The sequence below is a fragment of the Eublepharis macularius genome, chromosome 7 (assembly GCF_028583425.1).
Source record: "Eublepharis macularius isolate TG4126 chromosome 7, MPM_Emac_v1.0, whole genome shotgun sequence".
NCBI classification, from domain to species: Eukaryota; Metazoa; Chordata; class Lepidosauria; order Squamata; family Eublepharidae; genus Eublepharis; species Eublepharis macularius.
In genome coordinates, this window is record NC_072796.1 from 76,700,231 (window position 1) to 76,714,668 (window position 14,438).

General features: G+C 39.1%; 1 protein-coding gene across 1 annotated transcript in view; it reads left to right on the top strand.

Moving 5' to 3' along the window:
• Nucleotides 1-14,438, top strand: part of TAF4B (TATA-box binding protein associated factor 4b) — a 77,326-nt gene that overhangs the window by 3,307 nt on the left and 59,581 nt on the right. Inside the window, exons 3-7 of the mRNA XM_054985235.1 lie at nucleotides 2,872-3,027; nucleotides 4,049-4,171; nucleotides 4,919-5,008; nucleotides 5,872-6,549; nucleotides 9,439-9,574. Coding sequence (XP_054841210.1) covers nucleotides 2,872-3,027; nucleotides 4,049-4,171; nucleotides 4,919-5,008; nucleotides 5,872-6,549; nucleotides 9,439-9,574 — 1,183 coding nt within the window. The remainder of the gene's footprint in view (nucleotides 1-2,871; nucleotides 3,028-4,048; nucleotides 4,172-4,918; nucleotides 5,009-5,871; nucleotides 6,550-9,438; nucleotides 9,575-14,438) is intronic.

Sequence of the window (14,438 nt, forward strand, 5' to 3'; positions counted from 1 at the left end):
GGCAGGCGGCTGAGCAGCCTCTCCACCCATTGAGTGGCCTCTCCGCCCCACGGTCCCTCTGTCCCAGCACTGGGAGCTGAAGAAGGTGGCAGTGGGCAGGTGGTTGAGTGGCCGCCTGGTGAATGACCTGTCTGCCATGCCGTCCCATCCCAACACTGGGAGACGGAGATGGAGGTGGCAGGAGTGGGCGGGTGGCTAAATGGCCTCTCTGCCCATCAAATGGTCTCTCCACCACATGGTCCCTGTATCCCAGTGCTGAGAGCCGGAGAAGGAGGTGGCAGCGGTGGGTGGGCCCCATGCAGCCTCTCCGTTGTGCCGCCCAAGTGGCCTCTTCATTCTGGCTCCAGGAGCCAGAGGAGAAGGCAGCAGTGGGAGATGCTGATGTTGGAAGGAAGAAAGTAGATACACCCTACATGAAATTGATGACTGGAATGTGTTAGAAATTTTACAGAGCATTGTCGCTCCTTTTTATCTTTGCAGCCCAGATGAGGATGCTCAAGTTAAAAGAGACACAATGTTAGCAGGGACTTGTAGTTTAAAAAGACAGAATGGAAGGCTCTGTCCATACCCCTTCTCCACAGGCAGGCAGTTTAAAAAGACAGCAGGCAGATATGCTCCTCGGAAGGTTAGGTAATTAGATGCAATTAACAAACCCTTTGAGGAGTGATGGGGCTCTGTCTTTTCAAACTACCCTCCTGTGGAGAGGGGAAATGGACAGAGCCATCAACTTTTAAACTATGACTTCCGGCTATCATTGCATCTCCCTTCATTTGACTGTCCTTGGGGAAAAGTATTGTATAGAGAGACTCTTAGAAAAAGTCACAGACTGTACTAGTCTTTTAATTATAGTGTTTATACTTTTTCTCTATATTGTGTGCATTGTTGAGGGGATCCATTTTGGTCATATTCTGTATGGACCTCCCTTTTCTTGTGTCTGCTTTTAAAGACCAACTTTCTGGAGTTCTTATCACTGAACTCCAGCATCAAGTGTACTTTAATTTCTACCAAAATCCAAGTCTGAAGCTGTTTTAATACCTTTTGAAAATAATCACCTTATACCTACAGATATTTTTCACATATAGTTTCAATAATCTAGAGAGGCTGTGTTAGTACAACCAAGATATATAAACCACATTTTCCAAATTTCATCCTTGGACATTGAAATAATAAAAGCATTCAAAGAAATATATGAATACATTGATTAACAATTGAGATACATAAACACTGGTCTGAGTTTCAGTGGGGAGAGCATCAGTGCAGTTTTTATGTTGAAGCATAAGAACGTTTTTTACTCAGGAGAAGGTCCTGTAACTCTACAGCAGGCTCTGTAGAGTTAATAAGGGCAGGGGGAATCAGCTGACTTTCACTTCAAATTCAGCCACAGTGCTAGGAATAAGGACTCCTTCTCCATAGGCAGTGATTGTGATTTTTATGATCTTACTTAAATGAGGATTACTTTCAGCTAAACATGTATTAGGTGCTGGCTGCAATCATAAACACAGCATACTCACAAGAGAAGGTGCAGCTTTGGGATTACCTTAAAAAACAAAACTTGAGCTAGGCTGGAGCTGCCAGAGAAACAATCGAGGAATCTTTTGAAGAAGGGAGTCCCAAGCAGCTCTTCCCTTCCAGGACAGGGCCACTTCTCTCATTATATCCCCTCAATTGGCCTCTGTCTCTCCTTGCACTCTGTTTCTTTGTAGATGCCACTGTGACTGACAGCCCCTTTAGTTTTGTCACTGGACCTCCAGGGACGAGGCCCACTAAGAATTGTCCTGGTGAGATTAATGGCCCATCCACCCCGATTTAGGGGTTGAAACAACTTTTATGTGAAGAAATGCAAAGGAGTCTGGGAAGATCATTTTAGAAAAAAAGATGCGTAAGGAGAGGCATGACAGATTTTATAAAATTATGGATGGGATGGTGAAAGTGGATAGAACTTTTTCTCCCTCTCCCATAACACTGGAACTTGGGGGCATCCAATAGAATTGATTGGCAGTAGGTTCATGGTAGACAAAAGGGAATTCCTCAGTGAGCGATTGAATTGTGGAATTCACTGCCAGCGGGCATAGTGATATCTAGGAGCAAAGATGACTGGAGAAGAGATCCCATGGTAGGTAAAGGGAACTTCTATATACGGAGGCAGTGAACCTATGAGTGTCAGAGCTTGTATGTAGCATCAGGGAAAGGCCTTAGCCTCTGTGCTCTGTTAGTTGGCCCCGTAAAGCAGGAGTCCCCAACCCCTGGTCCATGGACCGGTACCGGTCTGTGGCCTGTTAGCAACTGGGCCGCACAGGAGGTGAGTGGCGGGCAAGCGCAGAGCCGGCTCCAGGGAGCAGGCAAGGTAGGTGGTTGCCTATCACCCCCAGATGGGACCGTCAAGTAGCAGGAAAACAAAGTCAGGGCTCCCACTGATTCTGCATTGTGGTGAGTTGTATAATTATTTCATTATATATTATAATGTAATAATAGAAATAAAGTGCACAATTGTATCATTCTGAAACCATTCCCCCGCCCCCAGTCCAAGGAAAAATTGTCTTCCACGACACTGGTCCCTGGTGCCAAAAAGGTTGGGGACCACTACCGTAGAGTGACTGGTTTGGCTGTTGTGTGAACCAGAAGGCTGGACTAGATGAAAAACTGATTGTCTGTAGCAGGGCTCTGTGGCTTGTCACTTGCTCATCCATCTTCAGTCTCTCTTCCATGCCATCGAGTCTTTTGGGTATATCTCATTAAGATATTAATGAACTGATATACTTTAAAGCTAAGCTTCTTGGAAATGCTTATGGTTGAATCATACCATATGTTGCTTTTTTATTGCTTATGCATCTTGAAATAGAAATAGGCAGTTAAATGTTTGATTTCTTACAGTCATCAGCATCCACAAACAGTACTATTACTACTGTGAAATCTTTTCCTGGACTGCTGTTAAAACCTCCTGCTTCTGACTGTCCTGCATTCTCTGTTACTCAAAAACCAGCTCCTGACCAAGAAGACATAACAGGGACACAGACCAGCCCTTCTACAGTAAGAACAAAATGGTCTGAGAGTATTATTTTATCTAAAACATTTGTATCCTACCTTTTTGCCTAATTAGGGTCTTCAAGGCAGTGAACAGTTTTAAAAAAGACATTAAAATTGTAAAAACAATGTATAAAACAACAATTAAAACAAACCAGGCGAAGGGTCAATGAGGTAATGCTAAGCAATGCATGCCTTTACCACTGATGGAAGACAATGATAGAGGGGGACAGACTAATCTCCCTGGGAGGGAATGCCATTTTTGTAGCTACAACATGATGGCTCTTCCTTAGGTGCCGCCTGTCTGCCCTCAGATGACTGAGGCACCTGAAAGAGCCCCCAAAAGATTACCATGAATGATGGGTAGATTTGTATGGGAACAAATGGTTCTTCAGGTATGCTTGCCCTAAGCTGTATCAGGTTTTAAAGGTGAACACTGGCACCTTGCATTGGGTCTCAAAACAAATTAGAATCCAACATAGGAAGAACAAGATCAGAGTTATATGGTCCCTGTGATCCACTCCAGCCAGCATTCTGTATCAGTTGTAGTTTCTGGATACTCTTCAGGGGCAGCTCCACAGAGAGTACATTTCAGTTATCTAATCTGGATGTTATTGGGGCATGCACTACAATGGCAAGATCTTTTTTACCCTGTATATTCAAAACTGGTGGAAGATTGTCCTGGCTTACCATGCAACCTGCTTATCCAGGAGTCCCAATTATAAAGAGGAAAAACCTTGGAGGTACACTGAAAATAAATTAATAAATTAATTTATTTATGGGTCAGTCCTTCCACTCCCCAGTAATACTTCCATCTTGTTGGGATTAAGTTACTATTTTATTTATTTATTTATAACATTTATAGTACGCCTTTCTCACTGAGGCTCAAAGTGGATTACACAGTGTGAGTCAGTACGATGAGCATCAAAGAAAAAAAAAATACATAACATCAGTGGAACACCTGAGGGGAAAGGTAGGTCTTCATACTCCTTTAATTTACCTTGTTGTTCTTGACTTCTGCTGTCAGGAAATGTTGGAAAATGTGAAGAAGTGCAAAAATTTCTTAACAACATTAATAAAGTTGGCATCAAGTGGACCTCAAGCTCCTGAAATGGGGCAGAACGTGAAGAACCTGGTACAAAGTCTGTTGGTAAGTGTTCATTCATAAGCACTTATGTACTGATCCAAATGCTTAAGTCTTTGGGATATATAGTTGGAAAGAGGCTAATTTATCTAAATAAGCATACCCCAAGTGGTGGGAACCTGGGAATCTAGTTTGTGAATACAAATTCTTGAATAGCTGAAAAGATCACTTCTACATGTAGAATATCCATTAGAGTTACAAACAATATTATCAAAGACCAGGCATTAATCTTGTTTAATTTCCTAGTTACTGTGTTGCATAGAGAGACTATGTATGATGTCATATTTTCTAGTTCTGTTTTTATCTTGTTCAATACAAGTAGAACAAGTACTGCCGCTTAGTTCTCGTAGTTGGTGATACAAAGGCTTTTGCAAAGCTAGGCAGTGGAAAAAGTAAGGCTGAAACAATAGGAGGGAAATTCTCACCAGTTGATTCTGTTGTAAAACTATAAGCATATTCTAAGCAAGTAGAAAACTGCCTCAGTTATTCTAAAGTGTTCTATTGCATCTCCCCCTCTGCACACACCCTGAATCACAAAATTGCAAATATTCATTGAGAAGAGCTTGACTTCAAGGATACCACCACCTCCATGCATGTTGGTTGTAAACAGCATTCTGTTTGTAGTCTGTATGTATTGGAATATAATAGTCCACACACAAAAGTGTGGACTCTCATAGTAGGAAGATGGTAAATTGGTGGGTTCTGGAGGAGCTACATCCTGCATTTTTTGCTACAATTTCTTTTTCTACCTAGGAAGGTAAAATTGAGCCTGAAGAATTTACCAAAAAGCTGTACATTGAGTTGAAGTCTTCCCCACAACCATATCTTGTTCCCTTTCTTAAGGTATGTCTTGAGAACAGTATTCTTAATTTTAAAAAAATCTCCATGATGATGCCTTCACAGGCAAGGTTTGAAGTACCAGGGCAGTTAAATGGTAAGGCTCAGTTGCGTGAGCCATTTGGGGTTGGGTGGTGGTGGCTGGGATGGTAAACTCTAAGGCTTCAGTAATAAAATTTGGTCTCTGCAGTGTGGTGGTGCAGCTGCATCACCACTGAATGTAGAGATCTTGTCACAGAGACCTTTGTAGCTGTATTGTCTGCCTATGCAATGTCATAGCAAGTATAAACATAGAGGATTGGTGGGAACTCTTTGATCCCGTAATGGCTAACATTTGTTGTCCAAGAAGATGCAGTTTAAAATCCATCAGGTTCTATTTCAGGCTTTATGCTCACTGAATACTTACTGCTTTCAGTTCTGAAAAACTTGTATAATTCAGCTTGATTATAATTGGGCATTTCCCATCACAGTGGAGGAGATGAATTGAGCACAATTTAGGGCTTGGTGAACATGCTTAGGATGTGTCAGATGTTAATTTTCTAGAACCAGCCTGCAACAATATAGGTATCGTCTTTTGAACATTAACTGCATATGTGCTAGAAATATTCTGTTACTTTGCAGAAAGTTCTACATTATACATCAGACAGTGGCACAGTTTGTACTTGTTACAGGTGATCGAAACGCTTGCAGCAACTTCCCCATGGAATAAATTTGTAATATTTAAAGTCTTTAAAGTCCTGCTAGTGATAGTCATAGTGATAATTTCAGTGCCTTCATTTAAAATTGTCAGTGTTTTCTCATAAGTAAATTCCATGTAAGTTATGGAAAGAACATGGAATTGTGATTTTTTTTTTCTGTTTCCATCTTAGAAAAGCATGCTTGCCTTGCAGCAGTTAATGCCAAACACAGAGAGCTTTGTACAGCAATGTCTTCAGCAACCTTCAGCAGAGACTACTGTTTCAGCTTGTACTACAGTCGTAACAGCTTCCTCCATGGTTGCCTCCAGTGCTCCTTTGAATACAGCGTCTGTTCAGTCTGCTAGACCTGCCTCTCGGACTCAAGTGGGGATACCTTCTCAGTTCTCAAACTCTATCTCTCATACGTCATTGGTGACAAGAGGATCTGGTTCTTTTCAGATTGCACATCCAGTGCAAGCCTTACTACCTGGGGTACTCCAGGCAGCAAATCCTGTCCCACCCTCTCACATGACAACAGGGTTAGTTACTGAGACTGTGCAGCCACCCAATTCTATTGGAAGGACAATAACAGGATCCACTTCCTTTCTGGCTGTGAAACCATTTCTCTCCTCTACAGTGTCATCCCCAGCCCTTACTGCTGTTGATGCTGTAAAATCAGTCACCTCCTCTTCTGCTGTGGTAAAGCCAGCTTTGACTACTGCTATAGCAACACCTACTATGGCAGTAAATACGTCTCTTCAATCTGTAATTCCAGTCGCAAGGACACCAATCACCCTCAGGCTCACCCATCCCAATTCTGTCCTTTCCCAGCCAGCTCGAAATTCACAAGCTGTTAAAGTGAAACAGTTGGTAAGTTTGTTTGTTACTGGAATATACATGACTTCAGAAAGTGTTCCTTTTTTTGCTGGAGGTTGCTGGCTTTGTAACCAATGTCTTTTGAAGTACAAGATGGATCCCTGCCCTGAGAAGTATACAATCTTAAAATTTCATGTAAAAGAAATAACCCAGGGAAGGAAGGGAGGTGGAGATAAATGCAGAAGAATAGACGTTCATTCCAATCACCCATGTTTTTAGCTTCATTAACTTTATTTTGTAGCCTTCTTCAGTCTGTTGAAAATGGTTAATGTTTAGCAAGAAAATATAGCAAATAAAAATCTATGGCAGCAGGTTGGTTTAATCTGTCATCACATGCAATTTTAGCATATGTTTATTATCTGCCACCAATGGGCAGCATCCAGAAACAGCAATAGAATAGTTTCCCCCACCTTGTGGGTCAGAATTTTTCTACCTCTCCCTGCTGGTCTTGCACCCTCCAAAAAGTCATTTCTGAGAACAAAGGAATCCTTTTGAATCACATGGGAAGTGACTGGAGGTGGAGGTGTGGCTACAAGGCAATCTGTAGAAATTGCAGGTCCTGCCCCCTTCTGCTGTAGTGTTTAGTCAGAGAGGCATGGGCGCTAGACTTGTCAATATGAATCTGGCCCACTTTTCACTAGTGTTGTGCAGCAAACTCTCCTCCTGCTCTTTTTAATTTCTGTGCTAAAAGAGCTGCTGGCTTAGTTCCTGTACCTGGCTGAAAGGATCACCCCACCACTCCAGTCTGGGCAGTGAGCAACACAAATGGCTGTAGGGATCTATTGCCAAATAGTGAGGTGCCTCTACCAACCTGGAAAGAATACCAAAGAATCTGGAAAAAGTAATAACGGAAAGCTTGAGGGAGAAATAAAGTACTCTGGGCTGGAATATTAGTGAACTGAAGCAGTTAAAATAATATCAAACCTTAAACAATTACTTCCTGCCCTAGAAAACCTATTTTAAGAAATCCAAGCATCCACACACTCTGCAGCATGCTGCACTTGTGGGGAAGTGATGATAATAATAATAACAACAACAGCATTCGATTTATACACCGCCCTTCAGGATGACTTAACACCCACTCAGAGTGATTTACAAAGTATGTCATTATTATCCCCACAACAAAACACCTTGTGAGGTGGGTGGGGCTGAGAGAGCTAGAAGCTGTTACTGACTCAAGGTCACCCAGCTGGCTTCAAGTGGAGGAGTGAGTAATCAACCCCGGTTCTCCAGATTAGAGTCCCACACTCTTAACCACTCTTAACCACTACACTGAACTGGTAGAATTGGTGTGTCTCTAGGCAGAGAGGAGGTATTCCAAAGGCAGTGTTGGTCAGATTGACATTTAGCTTTGGCAGGAAATGCAGATGTTACAGTCATATTATCAGCATAGTCTGCCCTGTTTGTTGAGTCTGCTAATTTAGTACAGTTCCTTCATTGGCAGCATGCTAGTGTGCCAGGTTGCTTTTGTGGCTGAAAGCACTTGAGGCATTGACTAATAGTTTGCCTGATATTGGGCAAGGCTCCACTTCTTTAAGGATCAGCTGTTTTCCTTAAGTGTGGCAAGATTGGGTGCAGTCCTGCTTATTCTTCTGGCATGCCTACCTTTGTAGTAATAAACTAATGTTCATCCATTGCAAGACAAGGAGAAGGGAAAGCTGTTTCTGGCCTTAAAATGGAGGAATGGCCATTGGGAGAGCAGAGAATGCATAGCACTGACTTCAGAACATTCTTCTGTGGAAAAAAACTATTCTTGAAAGCCTCCAGGAAATAAGCTCGGAAAAACATCCAGGAAAAAGGCTCCCTTTTCCCCTGGGACATTCCTCAAGCTGTTGGTGGACTGGCATGGTTTGGAGTATTTTATATGTATTTAATGCACTGAAGCAATCTGAACTCCTAATGAGCTGTGTAGTGGGGGAGCTATTGCTTCTAGAGGATTCTTTATTCTTTGCCTTAAATTTATTTTTTAAAGAACCACCAGGTGTTCAGAGAAAAACTGCTGTTCGACTCATTGCTGCCTGCTCTTTTATTATCTGAATAAGTGAGCTGTGACTCAAATTTTGTTAGTATTATAGATGTTACTGGACTCTTGCTCTTTTCTACTGCTCTTAATCTTTCTGACTCAGGAAGCACGGCAGGTCAATTTGATACACCTCAAGATTCTCTCAGATCTTCTCTGCTTTCTGGCAGAAAAAAAGGGTGTCCCTGGCTCCTGAGCTCTGTAGTTAGATAGTAATGGCTTCAATTTTCTTGATCCTCTTGGCTCTTTCCTCTTTCTTCTGAGCAGTTGGGAAAGAATGAAAAAAGAATGGAAAAAAAATGAAATTTCTCATCTTTTGTTGCTCCCTCTCATCTCAGGCAGTAAAAGGGTAGAGAAGCATCAAAGGCACTCAGAGAATTTGCTCTTGTTCCTGTTGCCATTGTACTTGTGGGAAGGGACTGTGTACACAATGGGCCAAGCAGAAAGCCTTATCAACAAATGACAAGTGGCAGCTCCTGACTTAACTAGAAAATCTGGTGCAGAAAACATCCCAAGCATGGAAGTTGTTTTGCTGGTGGACCTACCTTCTTGTGCTCTACAGTTTTTCAGAGTGGCTAAGCATCTTTTTGAGGAGAGAAAGTTTTCAGGCCAGCCATCGTAACGTTAGTCACCATACAGCTTTATCAGATGCTGGAAATCAGTGAGAAAAATGTTCTACTCTGAAGCTATCATGTTTTCCCTCTGAAGGAGAAGGCAGTGGAATTCAATTGTGAGACTTCATGGAAGGGCTTTTTCTACTCTGAAATATATACATGAAGTGATTGTAGTCACTTGTATTTTTTTGAAATCTGTGTTTTGTATCATTTACCTTCTTTTAGAATTTTTATGCCCTTTTCCCCTAGATAGTCCAGCAGCCATCAGGAAGCATTGTGGAAAAAGTGACCACATTCCAACAAACGTCATCACTCTGTGTTGCAAACAAATTGGGTGAAAAATTACCATTAAATGCATTGATCCAGACTAACCAATTTCCTACAGGTATGGTTGAATTTTCTCTTCTTTAAATCTAGTAGATTGGTGTGGTGGTACTTGGGATATAGCTGAGGTGATAAATTGTTGATAATGACATGTTTTCAAATGAGGAATAATACTTTATATTAGACCATCCTGTTGCTGGAAACATAACAGCACGGAGCTTGGGTAGCATTTCTGCAGGAGGATAGCCAAGTTGCTTAAAAATGAAAGTACATGCTCTTGTGTTGCAGAGGATACTTACAGGTTTTTCACAACTCTGAGGACAACATAAAGACATAAATAAAGCAGTGGTCAATCTAGCCCAGCATACTGTTCCACACAGCAGCCAACCAGTTGCCTTGAAGGGCAAGCAAAAAGGGTATAGAGGCTGAGGCCCTGCTGAGTTATATGAGCACAGCTCCATGGTGCTTGGCCTCTAGAGGATGGAAAAGCATTACGTTCATAAAAATGTACTGTATAATGAATAATATAAAGGAGGGTTTGATATTTCACATGGTGTTAGACATCAGTAGGTATCCATGATATATGGAGAGCAACATTTTACAAAGTACTCATACATGGGGCTTCCAGTGATGAACTATGGTGGACTGATGTTTCTATGAATGCCGAGACACATCATGGATGAAATTAATGGCTGGAAAGTCATCAGCCTCTCTAGATAAAGAGAGGGCACAAAGATCATCCACTTTCTCTTCAACAGTGACAATCCAGTTACATTTAGAGCAGAGACAAAGGTCTGTGTTGTAAATCAGGGAGAGATGCTGAGCAACTAGGGTAACCGCTTGCTCTGACTCGTGATGGATGCCCTGAGGGAACTCAAGTCCAACCACCCTTCACCTCTTAATCTTTTGAGGAATTAACTTACCAACATCTATCTGCTGTGGAAAGAGACTGACCTTTTTGGGGGGGGGGGGTTATAAGAAAAAAAGGCAAGTATTCCAACACAAGAAGGGAATCTCAACCCTTTGCCATCAAGTGTCAATGCAAACACCCAGGCTACAAGCTTAAATTGTTTTTATTTAACATTCAATTCACAATTCTTATCAAACAGCGGAGGCTTGGTTGCTGGAAAATAATTTCACAGTGTCTACAAGAAAAATGGCAGGATCTGCAGATGTACCTAGTGTTCAGACGATTACGCCAGAGTTTATTCAAAAATGGTTTGAACAGACATACTAATCGGGAATCTTTTGAGGATAGAATGGACCAGAGATTTTGAAAATTTGATGATAAGAGTTTCAGAAATGGAAGATAAATTTGGGAGAATCTGAGATAAAATGTCACAACAAACTAAAAAATTGGATAACTCGTTCAAAACTATAACCACTCATGTAAAACCGACTATTGATAAAATAGAAATTTTGGAGAGTGGTAAATGAATTAACAGGACAATCTGGCACTTTTGGAATTAAGAGAGAAGGAGTTTTACCTGAGGTTTAGCGGTATACCAGAAAGTTCTGGGGGAAATATTAGAGGCAAGATTGTTGAAGACCTAGCAGACCTGTTTCAGGTGGAAGAAAAGGACATGGGCTCAGAAATTACCAGTGTCTACAGAACAAACTCATATTTGCTAAATAAAAAAGATTTCAAGAGACACTCTAGTTCATTTCTAAAGGAGGAGAGTAAGAGACCAAGTCCTACAACAGCATTTCAAAACAAGGTTGAGGATGGACAACATGGATATAATTGCTATGAAAGAAATACCTGTAAGAATTTTACATAAGTGAAAAGACTGTACCTTTCTTAACTCAGAAATTAAAACAGAAAAAGATTTCATTCGGCTAGGATGAACTTGGAGGGGTAGTTTTTACCTATAAGCAACAGGGATTCAGACTTGATTCCAGTTTGAAAGCAAGGGAATTTTTTGAAAGATAGTGATCTGGAGACAGGTACTAAAAGAATCAGCAACACATCCACAACAGATACAACTGGATTTGGAAAGCCAGAAGAAGGATGCAAAAATGGATTTTCTTGAAGATTATTAGATATGGAATACAAATCTATAACGTGGAATATAAATGGAGTAAAATCTCCTCAAGAGAGAAGATATTTCATCATTTGAAAAAATTAAAATGTGATATGTTTACAGGAGACCCATATTAGAAAAAAGGATATAAAATATTTTGTTTATCAATGCTTGGGAAAAGAATTTGTATCAGTTGATTCTAAAAAGAAGAATGGAGTAGTATTGTATATAAATCTACAATTGAAACCGGAGTTGGTGATATTGTATGAGCAAGGAAGATTTGTAGGTATAGAAATTACTTCAGGTCGAATAAAGGTAGAATTAAAGAATAATAAAAATGAAAGAGATTATATTTACTATTCTCCTAGATTTAAAATTCATACTAGAATAGATTACATCCATATTTCTAAATCATTAATAGAAAAAGTACTCCAGGCTAACACTGGATTAAAATTATGGTCTGACCATGCATGGATATACTGTTTTTTGCTAGATACAGAAAAATCACAAAAATCATTTAATTGAATACTAAACAGAAATTTATTTATGAGGGAATCAATGGTGATGGCTATTAATAAAGAAATTTCAGAATAATTCAAGCACAATGTTAACTGTGCAGTATCTCAACCCATCCGGTTGTGGTGGTGGTGGTGGTGGTGGTTAAACTGAACACTGTGTAAGCATCTACAGTTTTATGTAGACTGAAGTTTGTCTCTGTTGGCATTTGGTTATATCAAGTAGATCTGACATATGAAAGCTGGTGTTTGATGGGAGATTGGAATTGAGTGATCTCACCACAAATAGATAGATCTTCAGAGAAAAATATTACAATTACGCAAGGTAAATTACCAAAGGCTTTTTGATTTAGTGAATAATCTAGGTCTAATAGACATTTGAAGATTGAAAAATGTTTTTTCTAAAGAGAGTACTTATTTTTCAGAGAGAGAGACCATTCTCAAGAATAGATATGATTTTGACCATTAATGACCTAGTTACAAAGGTTTCTAAGGTAGAAGTTTTACCAAGGACTTTTCAGATTATAACCCAGTTGTAAAAGAAGATCCAATGCATTTAGATAGTGATTAAACGAAGCCTTGTTGCAAAAAGAGGCGATTGTAAAGGATTGTAAGGAAAAATTAAAAGAATTCTTTGAATTTAATGTAAATAAAAATATTGACAAGAGAATGGTTTGAGATGCAAGTAAAGCCTTCATGACAGGCTACTTAATACAACATAATAATTGTTCCAAGTAATAAAATCATTCATCAAATAAGAATTATACAACAGCAGTTATTCATGTTAACAATAGGAGAAATAGAAATGAAATTGAATTAAACTTTGAATTGGCAAATAAACTGTGTAGATGGTTAGCCTATAATTTAAGAAAAGAGAAAGAAATGATATGAAAGACACAGTAAGGAGACAAGCTATTAACAGATAACATGGACATTCCAAAGCTTTTAATAAATATTATTTAAATTTATTTAAAAGTCAGGATATTCCATTGATGAAAATAGAGGACTATCTTAAAAAATAAAATCTACCTGAGGTCTTTGAAGAACAAATACAATCTATGAATGGACCTATAACAATTAGAGAAGTAATTGAAGCTATAGAAAAGATTAAATTGAGGAAGGCGCCAGGGCCAGATACTTTTATTATAAATGTTTTGAAGACGAAATATCAGTAACATTTACCAAATACAATAAACTCTTTTTTACATGGGGGTAAGATGCTAGAATCTTGGAAAGAGTCTAAAATTACTTTAATACCCAAAGAAGGACAAGATTTGACTTCAACAAAATGAAAAACCAATTTCATTATTGAGCAGTGATTATAAGATTTTCTCTACAGTTTTAGTGGAAAGACTTAAAAGATTCTTGCAAGAACATATTCATGAAGATCCAAAGAGACAGCTGAAGGCCAGTGTTAGAATTGTACTTAATATTTTGGAATATTTTGAAAAACATCTTTATAGATGCAGAGAAAACATTTGACAATTTGAACTGGGCTTTTATGTTTAAGATTTTGGAGAATATAAATTTTGAAGATAATTTTATAAAATGGTTAAAATCGATTTATACCTTACAATCAGCAAAAAAAATTGTCAATGGAGATTTAACAAAGCCATGTGAAATTCAAAAAGGAACAAAACAAGGCTGCCCCTTGTCTCCCTCTTGTTTCTTTTAGTTCTGGAATTTTTGAGTAGAGATGTAAGACAAGAAGAAAGATTGGAGGTGTAAGATAAAAAAGAACTATACATTGAAAGCATTTGTGGACGACTTAGTTTTAATATTAGAGGACCCATGCATAACTTAAAAGAATTTGGGGTGTTAACAGGTTTTAAAATTAATAACCAGGAAAGAAAGATTTTAACAAAAAAAATATGAAACTACAAGAACAAGTTGCCTTGATTGAAAAAACAGGTTTTTAAGGTAGAAAAGAAAGTAAAATATTTGGGTATTATGTTGTCAAGTATGAATTGTATGTTATTTCACAATAATTATAAGACATGGAAAGAAATCAGAATAGACTTATTAAGATGGGGAAAGTTACAATGTCTTTGATAGGGAGAATATACATAATTAAGATGAATGTTTTACCTAGAACGTTGTTTGTGTTTCAGACAATACCAGTATTGATATCTGATATGCCATTTAAACAATATATAAATTTGTGTGGCAAGGAAGAAACCGCTTGTTAAGTATAAAATATCAGAAGATGAAAAAGAATGAAGGGGTTTAGGCCTTCCTGATTTGAAATATGGTTTGATATTTGCTGTTTGGTATGGTTGAAGGAGTGGCTAAAATTGAAAAATAAAAGGCTATTGGAGTTGGAGGGCCATGAGCTAAGATTTGGATGGCATGCCTATTTATGGTATGATAAAGTTAAAGTTAATAT